The 19826-nt window shown below is 35.5% G+C and overlaps 1 protein-coding gene across 1 annotated transcript; it reads left to right on the top strand.

Annotated features, from left to right (window-relative positions):
- The first annotated feature begins 582 nt into the window (after positions 1-582).
- LOC135683942 (dynein regulatory complex subunit 2) lies at positions 583-14203 on the top strand. The gene is made up of 16 exons (XM_065199351.2): positions 583-708; positions 1976-2221; positions 3033-3203; positions 3452-3536; positions 5064-5202; positions 5929-6003; positions 6417-6539; positions 7967-8044; positions 8812-8882; positions 9341-9410; positions 11269-11328; positions 12035-12127; positions 12357-12407; positions 12750-12843; positions 13190-13262; positions 13997-14203. The coding sequence occupies exons 2-16, from the start codon at positions 1999-2001 to the stop codon at positions 14085-14087; spliced, it is 1497 nt and encodes a 498-aa protein (XP_065055423.2). The 5' UTR covers positions 583-708; positions 1976-1998; the 3' UTR covers positions 14088-14203.
- Positions 14204-19826: the final 5623 nt, after the last annotated feature.

The raw sequence follows: 19826 nt of genomic DNA, 5'->3' as shown, positions 1-19826 counted from the left end.
AAGTCTAGAACCGTCGTTTGGTCAATGGCGAAGCTTGGTTGTAGGTGATGGCCTGCCATGACCCCACTTTTTTTGCAAAAAAGGGGATTTTTTCAAAATCTTTTGTTATTGGTGTTAAATTGTTGCTTGGCCCCCCACTTTTCAAGTTCCTACTTGTGTCAGAGCCTATGATATATCAAACAAAAGCGAGCCAACTTTGCTTGCAAACTGAAGTGCATACTTTATTAATGCGATTATTTGGTCAAATTGCTTTGCAAATTGATTATCAGTTTTCATCAAAATGGAAAATTTTGACTTTTCTCTTGCAAAAAAGGTATCAAGGGGACATTTGAAACCTTGATTTCATTAGCATGTAGATGTAGATATGAATTATTCTTTCTGGTACAAATATTTCTTGGAAGGGCGCATTGCTGCCCCCATGGCTCCGGCGCCCCTGTAATAGAATGACATTGTGATTTTGGTCCAACAATCCTTTGTTTTAAAAAATTACTGAAAAATCTGTTTTGTCAACACTATTTTTCAATATCTATCACTGGGAGAACCCCACTCGGTGGTGCATCCCCGTTGCGTCACCGCCAACTGGAAAGAGGCTAAGTACCTACGAGAGGCTACTCTTGTTGCTATGGAAAATTACATTTAGCGAAAGGTTTTGAAAAGAGACAAATTTGTTTCTTTGCACCAAGCTTTGAGAAAATACGGTGTTAAAGGGTAAATATTGTTCTAATTTGACCTTTAATTCGCTTTGTACCAACTGTACTATGTGATGACTCGCTATCTTTGTTATATCTGTGCATATTAGTTTCTCAAGCATAACCACTGGTCTTTGGCCTAAGTTATTGATGACAAGTATGTCAGTGCAATATGTACAATATGTTTTTATATGTTCTACGCACGATCGAAGACAAAATAACTTGAAAAGACCTTGCTATGATATTTAGCTTTAATGCCAGTAAGTTATAGGTAAGAGCAGTAACCATAAAGCTATTTTTTATGATTTTTGAAAGCTTCTGGTTGCATTGCTCAACTTTTCAATGTTGTTGATATTGAGAAATATTGCAATCAAAAGTAACAGAGCTAATGCAGCCAAGTGTGTAAAATTATGAATGAAAACTAATTTAGAAGCCTGTTATTAAAGGCATTTTTCTTCTGCATCATTTTCTAAAACTGTATTGAAGATACTGGTATATATTTCTTGCTATATATAAACACTTTCTAAAAACACACCATTTAATACATTTTGAGGGGGAGGGGGGAGGGTCAATCATTGTTATTTATTATAAAACTATACAACAACTGACCACTGTCACCATTGGTCAAATCTTTCCCAAACTCAAGGATTTTGCAACCAACCTTGAATTGCCAAGCCAGACAAGAAAGTTTGCCGTGCCTGCCAGATATTGCTTGCATATATTAGTGCTGTCTACAATTCTAATTTTGCACACTTACAAAAAGGCTTTTTGCATCAGCTCCAATGCTGAAATACTGTATCTCTTGATTTTTTGATGTCTTTAGTTTGTAAAGTACATATACTTTTTTTGAATTAGCAGCAAAAAATTGCTAAATTTTTATTTTGACTGCAAAGCAATTAGTCTGTTACTGGCTTTTAGTTAGTTAAAAAAGAAATAAACTACCTTACCATATTAGACAGCAAAACAACAGCATGTGACCATGTGCCTAATAACGTGCCTATGTTAATTACATCTATGTGGCTATTTTCTTAAATAAAAGTGGATCTGTGACATCAGTGACATGTGTTCCATGACAGTTTTCATTGATCTGAAGAGTCGTAAGAGTTGGGAAAGTTAAACTCAGATCAACTCCCCGACTCTTGCCATTCACAGCCACAAGAAAGTGTTACCATTAACATCGAGAGACCAACACAGACTGTTGCAAACCATTGCTGACCATTGCTGACACTCATACGATAATCATTGCTCAACAAATCATTATTTTGTCTTTGTTTTATTTTTCTTAGGCAAAAGCATATAATCAACAATCATGGCTCCAAAGAAAAAAGCAGCTAAAGGTAAACTTGCAAGAATGACGGAAGAGGAGAGAATTCTTCAAATGGAGAAAAAGGCTCTTGCTGAGGAAGAAATGAAAAGGAAAAAAGAAGATATGCTTACCCAGTTTTTGAAGGATAAGCTAGCAAAGGAAGAGAAAAGTTCAAAGTTTAATATTAGCAAACTGCAACACCAATGGAGGGTAATAATGAGGGAAGGTAGGGACCATTCAAACAGTAAATCATGCTCATTTTTTGTTTTGTTTTGAGTTTGTATAAGGAAAATGCCACTTATCAATCACCGCAATATCAACTACATGATGCATTAACTTTTTGAAAGTAGCACATTCTAAAATTTGTATGTAGAATTAGGTAACTTGGCATCAAGAAATCAACATTTTTGAGCAGTTGCTTGATTGTATTATCACTACATTATTAATTGTAGAAAATCATACTGTAAAATCTGTAGCAATACATTTTTGCTATATAATTTGACTTTTATTGTTATCAGTGGTTTTACGCGAACATGGGTAAGAGTAATTAAATGCTGGCAGTAGCAAAATCTATTTAATTATTGTTCAAGGAAGCTGTCCCCTGTACTCCTCTTGCTGCATACTTTTACTTTCATAATTATCCATCACAAAGGGAAGCAAAATAAGATGCATAAGGAATGGAATAAATTTGTCTCTTTCTCAACAATCCACTATGCTCTTTCTTTGGCACAGGTGCATTTTTTCTATTTTCAGAACATATCATTCATGTGGTGACAAATGTAATACAGTTTTTGCTTTTTCTCATTAATTTGATTTCAAAAGATGAATATCAAAATATAGATTATTTTTTTATAAGTACCTAAGCATAGCCCTTGCAAAGGGATTTTGCTAGGTGGGCATCATTATGTTGTTTATATAAAGAGTAGGACATTAGCCTATTGCTTTTAACTAAAGAGCTTTAAGAGTTATTACCCTACTAGTAATATGTTAAAAAGGCATCATAAGGTGTTGTAACATGATGTCATTTCTCTTCTCAGCTAAAGCACATGATTTGAAAAAAGACATAGAAATCCTTAGCCAGACGTTTGAAAGAATTGTTGATAGAAAAGATGCCATTCTGAAATCATTAGTAAAAGATTCAGATGAAGCTGAAGAGCAGTATCAGATTGCTCTAAGAAGTCATATACAGAATATCGATCAACTTATAGGTAATCAAAGATTTTGTTCTAGAAGATTTTCTAATTTTGCTCTTTCAATTTCTTTTATTATACCATGAAACTCGAGAAGTTTTGTCATTTTTGTAATGGTTTTTTTTCTCACTTATTGTCAGTACAAGAGACAACAATAGGTGTGAATATATTACTTTCTGTTTTTGCTTTTGACCAACCTTTTAAAGTGAAGTTAGTTTTTATGCTTTATTTCAAAATAAGTACAGCTTACACCTTATTTGAATTAGATTTTCAAGAAAAAAGACTTGTTACTTTGGAAACAGAGTTTGAAAATGAGTTAGAACACATCAAAAATGAATTTGACACAGAAAGGTATGTAGATTTCACTGTAAACCCAGCATGTCTAACAGTTCCTCTGTGTTCTTCTTATAAGTCGGTTCACCAAATTGCTCTCACTGTGGCTGTTTTTTCGTATTTGTGGAACTTTCACAGTCACAGCCACTTCACATCCTCTTTTAGCACTGATGAGATTACAATGAATTACCATATTCTCTCTTATGAGAAACGTGTTCTTGTGAGAATAAATAAAAAGTTCTGAAAAGGGAGCAGCCTGCTTGTAAAAGACTAAAATACCCAAATTAAATTAAAATCTAGCAAATAGTCAATATTTACTTTAACAATACAGAGAGACCAAAACAAATGTTAAAATGTGATTTTAAAATCATTGTTAAAGCATAGCTGTCTTTTAATTTGGGTTTTGGCATCTATCTGCATAGAAAGATGATAAATCCTGATCAGTTCGTGGACAAAAGGACTTTTGATTCTGTCTCTTGGACTCTTGAATTTTGTGACATGCTAGCAGTTACTGATTAATGAATATGTACCATTCTGAGAATATCCATGAATAAGCATGTTTTTTATAAAGTTGGTTTCTGTTGCAATCCACATTTATCATTTTTTGGAAAAAATAAAATCAATCCCTCCCCCACTTTTTAACTTCATTTTTAGTCCCTGAAAATGGGCAAATCCAGTTAATTTAATAGATAACTATTGCACGAATAGGTTTATCTTTATTTTGTCTGATGTTTCATAATGGTAGTGAGCTACTTCAAAATGCATTTTGAACAACGTTTTATCTCTTAAACGAGGATTTTAGCAAAGTTTGGCTTTTTCGGTGAATTTTCGAACTTCGCAGTAAATGAAGGTTGTCTCACCCACTTTGTTGGCCTGAAAACCTCCCTAGAGCGAAAAAGCTAGCAATCATACTACATACACCCTATTAATTTAAGAAAAAATTAAGAACAATCCAGCCTCAGATTTTCGAATAAATTAAAGGACAAGTGACACACTTTTCACCCTATCGTTTCTTTTCATTAACTTATAGATCATCTTTTAGAAGTAAGTTTTTCCTGGTTTGGAACAAAAAATTCTAATCAGGGGGCGCAGGGGGCGCGTTTTAGCTTTGTATCACGTGACCCTATGACGTACATTGTGATAACTCAGAATTTTCCTGTAATTGATAGAGAGTTTACGAAACACGACGCGACAGGTCCAGACGAACTGTATTCGTTTACAATCGTGTTGTAAACGTTAATATTGCACTGTATACCAGTAGCAGCAATAACAAATTATCACAATTTACGTCACGGTGTCACGTGATTCATTTCCCGCCATATTTTCAAATGGGTTTTTAAGTGGGAAAATGAAATCAGAAAGGAAAAATATTTCAACAACACTCTCATACAGCATTATACTTTAAGTTAAAAGAAAAAAAAATTTGGCGCCAAAAGCGTGTCACTCGTCCTTTAAGAACAGTCAGCCTGAATTTAAATTTACTGTTTCTTATAAAAAAGAGTGTAGCTCATCTTTATTGCATTATTTTCTTAACTCTGACTTCAGAGAGAAGATACTGAAGCAGCACAAGGCTGAGACAGATGAGATAATGGATATTATGTTTGCCATGGAACACGAATTTGAGGAAAGGGAGAATGATGCAAAGCAGGAATTTCAGAGTTTGCGTGATGAGATAAAGAATAAGGTAACTCTTAGCTGATGTTCCAAATAGAAATGGATATTAAATTCACATTGTTTGACCCGTGCAGAATAGCTTGCATGATAGGATATTTTTATTAGGATATAGCATTATATCAATCGGTCAACATTTCTGTCTTATATTGGGTTGGTTGCATCATGGATAGAGGGCAAGGGCAAATTTTTTCTAGGATCAGTTATGATAATATCTGTGTTATTCTTAAGCTTCTATTTTACAGTTTTTGTCCAAATTGATATGATGAATAGCATCACCAGTATTTCAAAAAACCTTAATCAACCACTCCAAAATGAAACACGCCCTTCTATCCGAACTTTGTAACAGGTCCCCCTCTTCTAAAAGTAATCACGCTCCTGCTTCACTGTGCATTTTACATAACCTGTGATGATGTATTCTGTTGCGAAGTTCAGGAATGTCGTTGAAAAATGGCCTCTTTTCAAGGTGATCCAGTTCCTCGTTTTGAAGCCTAAACCCCTTGGTTCCTAGCTATCTAATTTGTCAAAACATTTTTCTTGTCTAAAGTGATATCAAAATGCGAGTTCCTACAGTCAAGGGTGAAGTTCGTTGTAAGTCTCCTTCGCATATCAGTTATTTTCCCTTGAAAACTATGGAAATTTTGGATTTTTTATGCTTTAAGGAACATAAAAGGCTTTGAAATTTAATAAACTAGAAACAGTAACCGTTTGTTAGTTGCCCTGATATTTTTTCAAACAGAATCTTGAAGAAAAACACGCACTTAGGATTCAACTTGAAGGTCAGGTCGAGGAACTCTGGAAGCAGTTTCAAGCGGTAAGATTTCAGTGGTAATTTATTAGGTATTTTATTAGCATAATACGCGCGTTTTTAAAGCTTCTCCATGCTCTTTAAGAGATCGTATTTCTGCCCTCGATGGAAGTGATTACAACCCTTAAATCATTATCCCATATTATTTGACATTTTAATAACTGCATTTGTAGCTGAATGGGCCGTTTTGAAGAATGAGAGAGATCCACTTTCAGGGCTAAGCAAAACTGATATTGTTGGGGATGGGGATTCGTGGTACCAACCTTTATATAAACAGCGCCATAATAGCTTGTTGCAGAAGGGTTTGCAAGGAGGAGATATCGCTGTTATAGTTCAATATATCATAGTATCTTATAGTTATGCTAATGTAAACTTGAAGCATAACAGAAGTTGTAATGGACAGAAGTTTTTTCCTACAGGCCTTGAAGAATTATAATGAAACTACTGAAGAAAGAAAAGTTGCATTTGAGAACCTGAAAATTAAAGATGAAAAGAGTGCAAAGGAGATTGAGTTGCAAATGAGGAAACTGCATAGAATCCAGGTATTATTTAATGACCTCTCTGGTATATTTGTACATTTTGCTTACAATGTGAAATTCGGCACCTACTTTGACAACGTAAGGACGGCAAGAAATATCCCTTGATGATTATCATATCTAAGGGGAAGTTGATAATATTTGTGCAAGTTGTGTGTCAATCTACGCATGTTTGACCGACCATATGAAGATATGATGCAATCAAGACTTTTTGCCCAAAAATCTTTATTAAATCTTGATGCTTTGGAGGTCAGCTAACAAAATTTTACTTGTCATGTTCTTCCTGTCGTGTCAATATTCCCTGCCGCAGTGGCTGTTATTGTAATAAATCAGGCAAGAATGAATGACTTTTGCATATTTTTTGCGTCTTGCCTTTGTACGTATAAAGGCCTTTTATGCTCAAAGATTAGCAAAAACCTTCAAATGCACCTGTATATTTTGCAAGAATCTGTTCTCGATAACGCAGTTCGTCAACAACAAACTCAAAACAAACTTGAACTGAATAAAAGCTTCATTTGTCTTTACATCCAGATTTGAGCAAGCTTACAAGCAAAAGAGTTGTTAAGTGTGACATCACAAAAAACTATTTTTAAAATATTTTTGAATTTGACCACATGACATTCAAAACTTTACGAAATACTTTCAAATATACAAAATCGGGTCAAGAGTCAAAAACAGGGTGAGATACAGCTAGTAAAAGATTTGAAATTGCTAACGGATCCCTGTTATTTTGGCTGTGTTCATAAAGTTATTTATAAACATTATATAGTCACTGGGGTTTAATGGAGCAACAGCCTCTGCTCATCATTTCATATCTCTTCCAATTCGTAACACTTTGAAATAATTTGTCATATTTAGAGATATTCCACGATGCTCTTTCATGTTATGGGATCAACATTCAAAATTTCTAAAAATATTTTTAATCTCCAGTAGGACTTGAGATATGCTGTGTTTAAAGATTTTCAATTATAATTCTTTTGCGGCAGCCGATAAGAGGCAAAATGATGACGTCAAATTAGGATTTTTAATTAATTTGTTTCACCTGACCTGAAAGAGCACGGTGAATTATCTTTAAATGTGCAAAATCGGGTAAATCTGTTACAGATTTCCGGTGATTGGCTATTGAAAAATTTGAAGATTGCTTAGTAATTAGTGTCATTTTGGTTTGGTTCAAAGAAACATATTTTTTGTCACGTCATAACTTTGCTACTCTATTTCCAACTAGAAATAGTCAATACTTCTTTCCTATTTGGTAAAAGTTCACATCCTCTTAACAGGTGTCAACTTATATTTAGCCCTTGCATTTACACCCTTGCATTACACAATATATTCACCTAATTATTTGCTTTTTCTTGCTCGAGAACCTGTTAACGTGAGATCTTTTACAGTGAAAAATATTTGTGCATAACCTTTTTAATCGTGCATCTTTGTAGGAGAAAATCTCCCAAATTCGTTCAAAAATGTCGCAAAATGCCAAAGAGTGCGAAGAGAGAAATAAGGACCTCAAAGAGGTAAGTGACGTGCACTTTGGTTCACTTTTTTATAACTTCGCTGTTATGTTTCTTGCTTTGCACAGTTGTACCTACTAACTATATCATTCTTAGTGTTGGCCGATACCAAACATAAATCAAATCTAATTGCGAAAATAACAAGTTCAGCCAATTGGAATTTGTCCCTCAAACTAAAAATACTGTTTATGATTTCCAATTACCAAAACAACTGAATAAATACTTTTATAAACCTACGAGTACTGTTGATCATACAAATTTATCATTGTAGCTCCATAATTATGTGCTTAAATCTACTTGGTAAAGCATTGATCAGGGAGATTGAGGCAGTGGTCGTAGAGAACACCACTGCAAAACACAACCAATGTTGTACCTGATAGGAATTTGTCCCACTTTCGTTATTCTCTCTCGCGTAGAGATCGATCTGATAGGTACTCAGCCCTATAAACTTTTTCCTAAAGTATGCTTAAACCATACAAAAAGTATCCCGTTCTTCGATTTTAGTGGGTTTAGCCCCTTTCACAATTGTTAGCCCCCCTCCCTCCCTGTTACGTAATGTATTCTGCGGTCTCTGTGGATTCGGCGATGTCTTTTTCGATAGTTATTTATATTTCGCCATAGTATATAGTGCATATACAATTAGTACTCTATAAGGATTCACGTCTACTTTTATGTAGTTCGATTTTGTCCTTCATATTCCCCTTTCAACCCTCGTTGATTCATCCATGTTAGTGTTGCTCGTACATTCAAAGTCCTGTGCTATTTTCAAGGAAAGAGAGGCGATCGCTTCAAAGTTCCACGAACTGAAAAATCAAATGAACAGGTTCAGGGATCAACAAAGGTAGGTGCTATACGGTCCCTAACCAGCACTTTTTCGATTATAATTTTCTAACATGCACATTTTAACTAAAAATCGTGTTGAAAAGTGTTCTTCAAATAGCCAAAATGATTTTTTGAAGATAGCATCATGTGCATTTAGTGATTAAGTTGTCACCATATGGCTCATTATCGATGCCATTTTCCAATTAATCATGTGCGAAAATTTTTTTTATAGCATTGTTAGATGTCTCATCTCTTTACCCCCACTTACTTCCATGCAAGTTCACCAACGAATATTTTATTTCTGCTTGTGATTACAGAGATTGATTCAGTCTGCTTATGAAAATATTTGTTTTGTATCTCAGTAAACCGCAGACCGATTCATTACTATTATTAATTCGATGTTTTTTAGTGATCCTTTTTCACACCGCTGTTAGATTTATCCACACTTAGACTTGTGCTCTATGTCAACATTTCTAGGTCACGCTTAACCAAACTGACGCTACAAAGCAACTCCGCTTTGCAGGAGCTTGACAAGAAGAAAGAAAAGGTAAATAAGTGGCTGCGCCATTTTTGTAAAGTAGTGAGTTGTAAGGAAACAGGTGAAATAGAATGTGTCCTGTTAAGATGCCTTCAAAGCAGATTTACCCAATCAAAAAGTCGTCGAAACAACAGCATTCGAGTATCAATTGAAATAAAGTTGCAATTTTGACTCCTTTCGAATTGCAATTTGTTTACCCTCAATGTCGAAACACCGCTCTACTCGATTTAATGTTTGAATGACAGTGAAAGTGAGACAATGTTTTTCCCTGGTGATCTTAAATTTAGCTGGTTTTTTCAAAGGCAACCAATAATTGATAATTTTGCAGTTGTTAGAAATTATCGACTATTTCCTTTTGTATAGACAATCTTAAACGGTCCTTAGAGATGGCAAACTAAATGTTGTTCAAATAAATTTCGCACAATGCTTTCTGCACAATATTTCACTTTGGTTGAATCTTGAACAATCAGAGTATGTCCTCTGTTGAATCTTGAACGAGCTTAGTTACTGAAAATGCATATGAAGTAATGATGCCTATGTATGGTTTACCCTGGCGTGAGACTAAGGTAAGAAATGCATCTGAGTTGGCGGGTATTGGAATAAATATTCATTGATATGTGGCAATGGTGTTGGGGTATGTCTCAGAAATGATAAAGATGTCTTGAAAATCCAAGAAATTCCTTCTCATAACTGTGTCTCTTCCTGAAAACCCTTGTTATCATGACTTGCGATCTTCACTTGATTTGTTTCTTCTACTTGGCTCTCTTCTGTAGTTTTGTTTTGTTTTCGTTTGCATATCTTCAATCGTTCATGCACAATGTTTTTTACATCCGGAAGCATAAAGACATATATAAAGGGATCAACAAATTGATTGAATCTGTAAACCAACAGTATCAGCCCATTAATAATGTCGCTATTGATCTTCAAAGTAAATTTAACGATCACGAAGGCCACATTTGGGACAACTTCAAATAGTAGGAAACCAAGGCTCATGTATATAACCAACCGCATAATCTTTTTGTTGCTGCTTTTTGGTCTTTGAGTTCCAGGTGGGGGACCTTGATTCATTCGATAAATGATGGTCGAATAAGTCATTGAAAATATAAACAGAGAAAGACCAGATAAAATCAGCCAAATATAATTCTGAAAGATTAACTTTGTATTGACGATGCAACTAATAACGCCAATAACAGTACCGACCAACCATGATGCTATGGTAACTGTCTTTATGTGCTTTTTTGTGACTGTACATCTGTACCATAAAGGGAAGTTTACTCCGAGGAAGCGGTCTAAAGTCAGAGTAAAGAGTAAAAAGTACCACGTACAGTATAATCCTCGGAACATCGGTGTCATAATTTGATTGACAACTTTGATAGTTCCACTCTTGATGATATTAATGTCAACAAGGATCCATCCAATTGCGCTAACAATGTCAGCTGCCGCGATGTGCTTTATGATTAGGATTTGATTTGATTTCTTGTCATTTGTTCTGCTCAAGAAGTAAATTCCAACGAAGTTGAACGCCGCTGCCAATAGCGAGATTATCATTGCTGTAATGTGAATTGCAAATTGAAATAACATTTTCCGAGGTTTTTTCGAAACTTCCACTGCCCAGTTGTCAGCATATGCTGTATTGCCTTTTTTTATATAATTTTCTTTATGTCTTTCAGGAAACTGCAATGTTTTCATTAACAAGGCTTATTACTTTGTTGTTCTTATTTTGCATAGATCAGGTTCACTATCTAAATAATCTAATACCTCATGCCTCTATTCTGTAAAAATCTTATTGCATTTGTAGCAACGATTCTCATATCTATATTGAATAGAACACCTGTTAATTAAACTTATAATTGTTTTTCCTTAAAAGGGTGACAGAATTCTAAGGCAAGCAGAAATGTGCAGAAAACTAGAGACGGAGGAAGAAAAGGCAAGTCCACCAATTGTTGTGCCTACCTCTGGGCAATTCATTCAATCTTTCTCTTTGTCTCTTCTTCAAAAGTTCAAAAGAGAACCTTGAAGTAAGTCAGAATTGCATTGACATTAAAACGTTTCGGGCAATAGTTAAGTGGGCATGGCAGGTTGAATTCAGACAGCACAGGTGGTTATACTTCGAACTAAATGCATATAATTGTCTATTTTAAGTTAATGCTTGCTCGAAAGTTTTCTGATAACAGTTTTATAATGGTCTCTATCATCGAATCTTAGAAAAACGAATTTTAGAAAAATGAATTTTAGAAAAACGAATTTTAGAGAGAAAAAAACGAATTTTAGAAAAAAAACGAATTTTAGAAAAACGAATTTTGTGGCTGATTCAGACATTTTGATAGCAATGCTTAATCCTCTTGTTTATTCTTATGCTTTCTTCATTGAAACTATCATTTTTATTGCAAGATTTTAAGATTTTACATAAAAGCAGAAATATTGAACAACTGCCATTCTTCAGCTCAAAGACTTATCACTAAGATTTATAGTACTTCAATATTAATGTGTACTTTATTATAGTACTTCATTTAACACAGTAAACAAGTTCACTTTGCATAATTAGTGCTAGGGCAATCTTATAGGTTGTAGAAAGTACGAAACGTAGTCAACCGAAAGATTTCTTGGTAACAGACGACTTTTCTCTGTTATAGGTTCTGCCATTTTACGCGTCGTCTCTCTCCCCTGAGGAGGAAAATGATGTTGAAACCGCTGTGGAGGAGTCTACTGTAGAAAAGCTCGCTGAGGTATTTGTCATTTCGACAGTCCGTGTTCTTAAAAAGAATATGTTGTGCATTTTAGAAAATCATATTTAAAAATATATGAGCAGCATATGGATAGTAAATTTAGGACGCACTTTGTACATCTTGATGTTGGAAAAATTCTCTTTTTTTCTTCAGAAGTTCATAGTAGCAACTATATTTAATAACAATAATGATTGTTTCCATATTAAATTAATCTACTTGCCTTTTCCAGGTCATGCACGAGTATAGGCCTTTAGAGAATTTCTGGAAACGCATGAACAAGGTGAGAATATCCATATTTTTATGGATCATAATTTTATGACGATTTGAAGCAAAGAAAAAGTGCCATTAACAGGTGCAAAAGGGGTTACAAGTTTACATTCCTATAAAGATAGAAACCTACAGTGTTTTGTGGCTCAGTTTGCAGTCTTTGAGTTTAATCTACCAATCGCCATGTACACGTCGCTTTGGTTCCGTGACCGTTATATTGTAATTTGCAAAGGAAATGAAAATTAATGGCAAAATCCTAAAAGATTTTCTCGGGCACAATTGTTGATGTTACCTTGATCATTTCAGTTATACGGTCTAAGTCTATATGTGACTTGAATTGATATCCTTCGTGCAGGTATTGCTAGACAAGATGGCACTCGATAAAGAAATGCAAACGCTACAGAACGAAAACCAACAACTTCGTTCGGTGTTGAAGCAGTATTTGGATGGTAAGTGGCATTCATTCGATTTTACCGATTATTGCCAACCACCGGAGTGTTTTGCATTGAATCTTGAATATAAAAGATCGATGTTTTCTTTAGATAAAAAAATTGGAAACATTCACCCGTTTTAAAGCATTCTTTGAAGCAGAAGATATAGCGCCTGTCAGTTATGCTAACGTTATAGTGTTTGTTAGATAAGATCCTTCAGTATATTGCCTTCGTAAGTCGTCTATATTTCAATGTCAGAATTTGCCTAAATCTTTACCCATAATGATCTTTTTTTTTTTATACATGAAATATGATTATTAAGATTATTCATCTATTCTTAATTTTCTTTCTCTTATTTTCTCAGGAATCTCAGTCAATGACGAAATACTGAGTCAGACAAATCCACTGTTTGTTGTAAACAATCGCTCGAATGTATCGTGAGTCCACTTTTCTAGCTTTAAATTTAGTTTTCTCCACTTTATTTTGCAAAGTTTTATTGTGGAACTACAGCCACTCCTTAAAGTTTTGAGTGAAGGAAGTAGGAGTAGAGTTTCCCAGATTTTCTGCAGTACCTGGACGGAAACCTTTTTCGATATGTTGTGCTTTAATAAATTAGGTGGTAAATCTTAAGATAGTTTGAAGAATCAGGATTTGGAGCTAAATAGTGTGATGATTGTTAGCAAAAAATCAAGATTCATACAGGGATGTCATGGAGTTATTAGACATTCCTAAAACGGAATTGATTTTAGTTTTTGTAAATTATGAATGCGCCTACTAAAATTTGTTGAGCGTTTCCGATCACACGTTACCCTCTTTTGAGTATTTCGTACATCACAAAAATTGTTGATTTATTTTGACTTGTTTACTATTTCTGGTTTTCAACTCCGTAAGGTGAAGACATGACTAAGCAACATTTATCTCTTTATAGCATTGAACTGAGATTCCAAGGTTTCAAGATTTCGTTTAACACTGATACTGGGTGTCGTTTAACACTGACACTGGTACAAGGTTTATAGGTTTGAAACTAGACTTTAAATTATCATCAAAAGGACTAAACATACTGGAAAAGTCTAGATGTTGATAACTATTGAGTTTGACAAGAACTCTGGATGAAATTTTATATCTTAATCAGCGGCATCTGGTCCAAATAATTTCCTTCTTGTTCCTACAGAATGGCGGTGCCTGTTATGGACCCACGTGTTCGTAGCAAACCAACTCAGACAGTGGTAGAAGCTGCTCACGTGGTGAAACATGCCATTTGAAGTGACATGGTCTCGTGAGCATGGAAGTGATTGTTTTTGTGGGACAGATCTCTCTCTTTCTTTACTGATAATATTTGTATATAGGTATATTTAATTTCCTATAATGATTAAATTCAGCACCGATCAACTTTTTGTTGTCGCTTTAATCGCAAATTTACTAAAACTGGTAGTTCTGGTGAAGCTTTGCTTTACCTTTACTTCAGAGACAAGATACCTGCATTAATGTTTTGGAAACTTTTGATTCAACAGGCACTCTTAATTATTAATAAAAGAACGACCAATAATCATATTAAAGTAGTGTTATGGTAAAGAAGGACATTGAGTCATGATGGTTAGATTCTTTTTACTTGCAATGTGTTTTGTGATTCATTTTTTCCATTATTATTTTGGGTGCTTCCTAATTGCCGTGAAAGAACCTCAATACTTCAAATATTCATATACTAACCTATTGTTCTCCTACATCAGCACAATGAAGCTGATCGAGCCTCTCAATCTTGAGACCTTTCGCGCCTAAAGCTTTGGGCTGCCATTTGTTTAAACGGTGCACACAAAGTGCTGCGCCTAAAATGGTGCATTAACAATTAAATTCTAAAATATTCTAAGATACAACGACCTAGGGAAATAAGTGGACAGTGAATTCTTTGTTACACAAGCTTAGTACCATGGCAAAAAGGTTTGACGTCACTTACGAATGATGCAAGATTTTGTTTCAACGGTTACTTTGAATTTTGCTATGAAAAAGAAAGTTGAACTGAAACCAACATGATTGCTCTCTAGTCTCATACAACACAGCGAGGTCTCAAGATGGAAGCTGCTATGTGGAATCAACGCTGGGCTGGAGAAGCTCGATCCAGTCTTTTTTTGAGATCAGTGGCATCGCACTGAGGAGGGCGGTTTCCTCGTACGCAAGAGTCAGCAAAATATGTGTCATGGCCAAAGCAAGGACATGAGACAAGTGGAAAAATTTGGACTTAAAAGAGACGGTCACCAAAATTGAAAGAGTGACCCTTGCGGAAAATGGAAAGGCCCTAAACAGCACAAGACAGGGACATTTTAATAACACCTAGCACAACAACTTTAATAACAGTACAACATGCTTCTACTAAACATAAAGTCTAAGTTTCCGGCTTGCAACCAACTCGAATCTAGGTTAAATAAACTGCAATGTTACAGCAAATAAAACTATTGCAAGGTGACAAGATAACGACAGACAATCTTTTATCCTTCGCCCAGTTTAAATATCGAGGCTTCATAAATCTTTTCAAATAAGACATTTTGTATCCTATGACAAGTTGGTTCCTTTGATCTCTTCGACATTTTTCTGCCCCTGAGAAAGGTATGTATCTTCTGTTGGAGCCAGTTATTTGTTGCTTTTGGAAATCTGGTTGCTCTAATGCACTTAATCGAATGGGCTCGGCTGGTGTCTTCAGGCGGGTCTGGAAATTCGGTGCGTTCTGACTATATTTTACAAGCCGTGCTACGTTTTTTGAGGATGGGTCACATGGTCTTTGTTAGTGTAAACACATTTGTGATGAAAGAAATTTGAGATGAATGAAAGATTTTCTGCCTTCTCTTTTCAAGGCCAACACCACTTAGATAAAAAAGTCCCGTGCAGGGCCAATTCTCTTATCACTCCTGTCAAAAATAGCTGAAAAGCAAAAAGAAAATCACGTAGCATGTAATCGTAATTATTAATGCTCGTTATTACCAATGCGACATGTCCCAATCAAAACATTTCCAAGTTATCTCATGGAAAGCTTGTCATTAAAAAATGAGTATTTATCATACAACCCAAACGACAAATTTACAAGCTAATTCTCCCTTCATTAGAACTGTTGCTTTTCAACTGTTTGATATGAGAGTTGTGGTCATTTCATAGACAGAAAATAGCGAGGGGCAAGTCACTCCAAGAAAATCTCGTACACTTTTTAGGAAAATCCTATTGTTTTATCTGAAAATCCCTGGAAATCCTTTTGTTTTAGGGAAAATCTCGTACGCTATTTGCAAGAGTGAATTACCTTTCGGAAAATAATACAGCGAAGACCCTGCCAACTAGTAGACCCCGCCAGCTAGTAGACCCTGCCAACTAGTAGACCTCGCCACCCGGTCTTAAATGCCCACCATTTCAAATGCCCACCTTTTCAAAACTAGACTTTGTAAAGAGCTAGCCAATGCTGCATGCATGTTTGTTCTCGAAAATGCTTCTAGGTGAGCCTTGGACATCTTTTCAGTGCAGTAAGTTGCAAAGTAACTTATGCCAAAAGTCTAGTAGCTTTACTGTGGCTCTACTGTGTTGGGGCGCAGACCTGTTTGCAAATATTGTCTAGGATTTCTCAAGAACGTGACGTCAATTTCTCTTTTTTCTTAGTCGTAAATTTCCGACTCAATTGCGCTCTCTCTCCCTCTCTCTCTCTCTCTCTCTCTATTCCTGTATCCCTTTCTCCCTCTATCCCTTTCTTCCTCTCTCTCTCTCTCTCTCTCTCTCTCTCTCTCTCTCTCTCTCTCTCTCTCTCTCTCTCTCTCTCTCTCTCTCTCTCTCTCTCTCTCTCTCTCTCTCTCTCTCTCTCTCTCTCTCTCTCTCTCTCTCTCTCTCTCTCTCTCTCTCTCTCTCTCTCTCTCTCTCTCTCTCTCTCTCTCTCTCTCTCTCTCTCTCTCTCTCTCTCTCTCTCTCTCTCTCTCTCTCTCTCTCTCTCTCTCTCTCTCTCTCTCTCTCTCTCTCTCTCTCTCTCTCCATTTCTCTTTCCCTTCCCCAAAGTTAAAATGACATTCCTGTCTCAGTTCGCTATTCGTTGTATGCTTCTACTCCTTTCCTCTTCTATCTGATCTGTTAGCGTCAAGCTGTCTAGTCTACTTTTTTTATAATGTGTCAATGCAATTGAAGTTGTCTCCTCCAGACGCATTTAATTAAGCTGCATTCTTTTCTAGCTCTTTATAGTGCCATTGCATTTGTAACGTGGTCTTTCCTTTCTAAATGAAATAGTCTTCAATTTGTTCAACATATTCATTCAATTCTCCTTCTATCTCAAATACTGAAACGATCAAGTCATTATAAATCTATTTGCATGTTGACATTGAGTTTATCAACATTTATGATTTGCTGAATACCAGTTATTGTCACCTTTGTAAATTTTCTCCATTTTTCTAGTTAACCAAGCAGCTGTCACTTTTGTTTAAAAATGGCTGTTAGGGAAACAGACATTTCATTTGGAACATTCTCGTGTATCTCTTCGTGATTATCTGGAGAAATAGGCTATTTTTAGATTAGCTTAAGATACAGACACAATTTGAACACGAGCTTTAAAAAGCCAAAGATCTTTCTTATTAATTATTCTCTCAGTCACTCAATTCTTACACATGCATGAATTATTAACAAGGAATTTGAATAGTTACTTCGCGGAGATCTTTATAAATCTGATGTTCTTGTGTCATGAAGATAGCAACATTAACAGATGTCGGAACATGAAGATAAAGAAAATAGTTTCTTAAAAAGACACTTGAAGAAGCAAGGCGGTGGTTGAGTCAAAAACCCAGGACCCTGCTTGACGAATAAGAAGTGATTGGCGACGTGTTATCGACTCTATAAATTGCAATTGTTTGGATCGTAAGATTCTGAATTGTTTCTTTTACTTTTTATTCCTGACTTGAAGCAAGATCCTGACGAGCATTAAAGACTGCCCGACTGTCGCCAGATTAGTGATTTTCAAATTGTTATGGAATTACACTTTTCCGTAGAAATGCTTTGAATACTGGGAACTCGAAAACATTATCTATCTGGAGTTTCAGCTAAACGGTTTTGGCAATGAATGCATTTTACCAAGCAAGTTACTTTTTATCTGAGCTTATCGCATTAACTGGAATCATCTTGAATGCGTCTCAAATCGTAAAAACACTACAGACTAAAGGAAAGAAATCGGCTTTTGAGCTCACTATCCTTAGCCTATCAACTGCAGATTTTTTGAGTTCAATCTTTACTGTCTCTCATATTGTTTATTGGCATTTGAAGGACAACTATTTGGCATCACACAAACCTAGTTTAGATTTTGTATCTCAAATTGGCTTGCAATTTGGGATTCTTTCATCGATATTTCACTTAGTGTTTATCGCAACGCAGCGCACCTTTGCTGCCGTTTCGCCTCTAAAATTTCGCCTGCATTTCACGATCAGTTTTTGCAACGGCTGCTTGGTCGTAATTTGGGCCCTTTCTTTCGGGTTAAGTGCTGTTAATGTTTTTGCAATCACGAAGGCAGATATTATCGGCTATTTCTGCGTTATTTCAGAGGCGTCTCTACTCGTTACATACACTATAACTTGCTATATTATCAAGAGGCAAAACAGAATGGCCAGAGCATTGTCAAGCCGGAGCCACACAAGGAAATCAACAGTACGAGCTGCATTTCTTCATTCAATATCTGTTACTTTTGCCTTCATTTTGTGCACGTTGCCCGCCGCTCTCTTCCATATCAACGTCCTTAAGAGAGTAAGTTCCACCGACTATTTGTACGAATGGGTTCGTTGGATGTTCTACATGAACCCTACCCTTGACTCTGTCCTTTACTTTTATTTCAAGAGAAAGCAAATAACAACACCTCAGTTCTTGTACAGTTTTACCGGGCAACACTCTAGCTTCTACAACCTAGAAAACGCAAGAAGACAGGCATCGAAGGAGAGCTTTTTGAGCAGTAAGTATAAGCTGAAGCACTCGCATTGGAACGCTGCAATGGAGCAGGAGACATCAAAACTTTGATATTTTGATGCATTAATAAGGGGATATGACAGGCTATTATCATCTGTAACCAACGTCGTTCGCTCAATGCAAATTTAGGTTCGATTCGATTCCTGTTTCTGCTATCGAGTGCTGAAAAAGCCATATAAAGCGACTTCTAAGTCATGTTAGCAGAACAACCGATGCCTGCAATGGGACTCAAAAACACGAACTTCTTCAACTTTTACATTTACAGTAATCAAGTTTCAAATGACTCTCTGAGTAGTTCTATGTGATACGTGAAGAATTTTGAAATAAAAGCCATCTGACTTTTTACATTGAAATGTCAATGCCGAAGACTTACGTGAGATTATCAGAGAACAATTTTCATTTTGGTTTGTTTAAAACCATAAAAGACTTAGAACGAAAAAAAATCTTCTATCACAGACTTGTAAACTTGCAAATCATTTGCTTCGTCTAATTACTTGTTGATTCTTTCTTTACAGTTCGACGCCTAAATTTATCTTAAATCTAAAGCTTAAAAATGTGTTTTAGATTATTCAATTTCTCCGATGTATGAAATTTAGCCGTAGCGGTATGAAATCTTAAAACAAGACAATCTAATTGATTGGTGAAACAATTTTAGATATTTTTAAATTTTTTGCGCAATCGACGTATATAAACGAAATCTCAGCTTTTATTTGCTTTTTCTAGTGCACTGTTGTGCAACATAATCAAATTTTGAATTTAGCTCTGTATTTGCAGAATTTTAACATGAATGTTTGGAGAGTGTTAGAAGAAAGCGTGATATAATACTTATATGTGTAGCCATTCTGATTTATTATGTAAAACGCGGACGAAATTTTATTGTAAATCAATTATTTTCAATACTAGTGCGCAAATAAGATTTATTCAAATTTCATTTTGAATGTGCCCTTCCTAGAAAATAAACGTGGAGTGGTTCATTGATATAAGGAAATTTGTTCGGAGGAATCAGGCTCATTTTTGTTGATATTCCTAACGTTAAAAAATTAGAA

The sequence above is a fragment of the Rhopilema esculentum genome, chromosome 7, assembly GCF_057945365.1.
Source record: "Rhopilema esculentum isolate cy_ngs chromosome 7, ASM5794536v1, whole genome shotgun sequence".
NCBI classification, from domain to species: domain Eukaryota; kingdom Metazoa; phylum Cnidaria; class Scyphozoa; order Rhizostomeae; family Rhizostomatidae; genus Rhopilema; species Rhopilema esculentum.
Note: the sequence above shows the minus strand (reverse complement) of the source record. Positions and strands in the feature narration are given on the sequence as shown.

Coding starts and splice junctions, on each gene's coding strand:
- LOC135683942 (XM_065199351.2), top strand. CDS start 1,999: ATGGCTCCAAAGAAAAAAGCAGCTAAAGGTAAACTTGCAAGAATGACG. Junction 2,222..3,032: donor GAGGGTAATAATGAGGGAAG/GTAGGGACCATT, acceptor TTCTCTTCTCAG/CTAAAGCACATGATTTGAAA. Junction 12,408..12,749: donor TCTGGAAACGCATGAACAAG/GTGAGAATATCC, acceptor TCCTTCGTGCAG/GTATTGCTAGACAAGATGGC.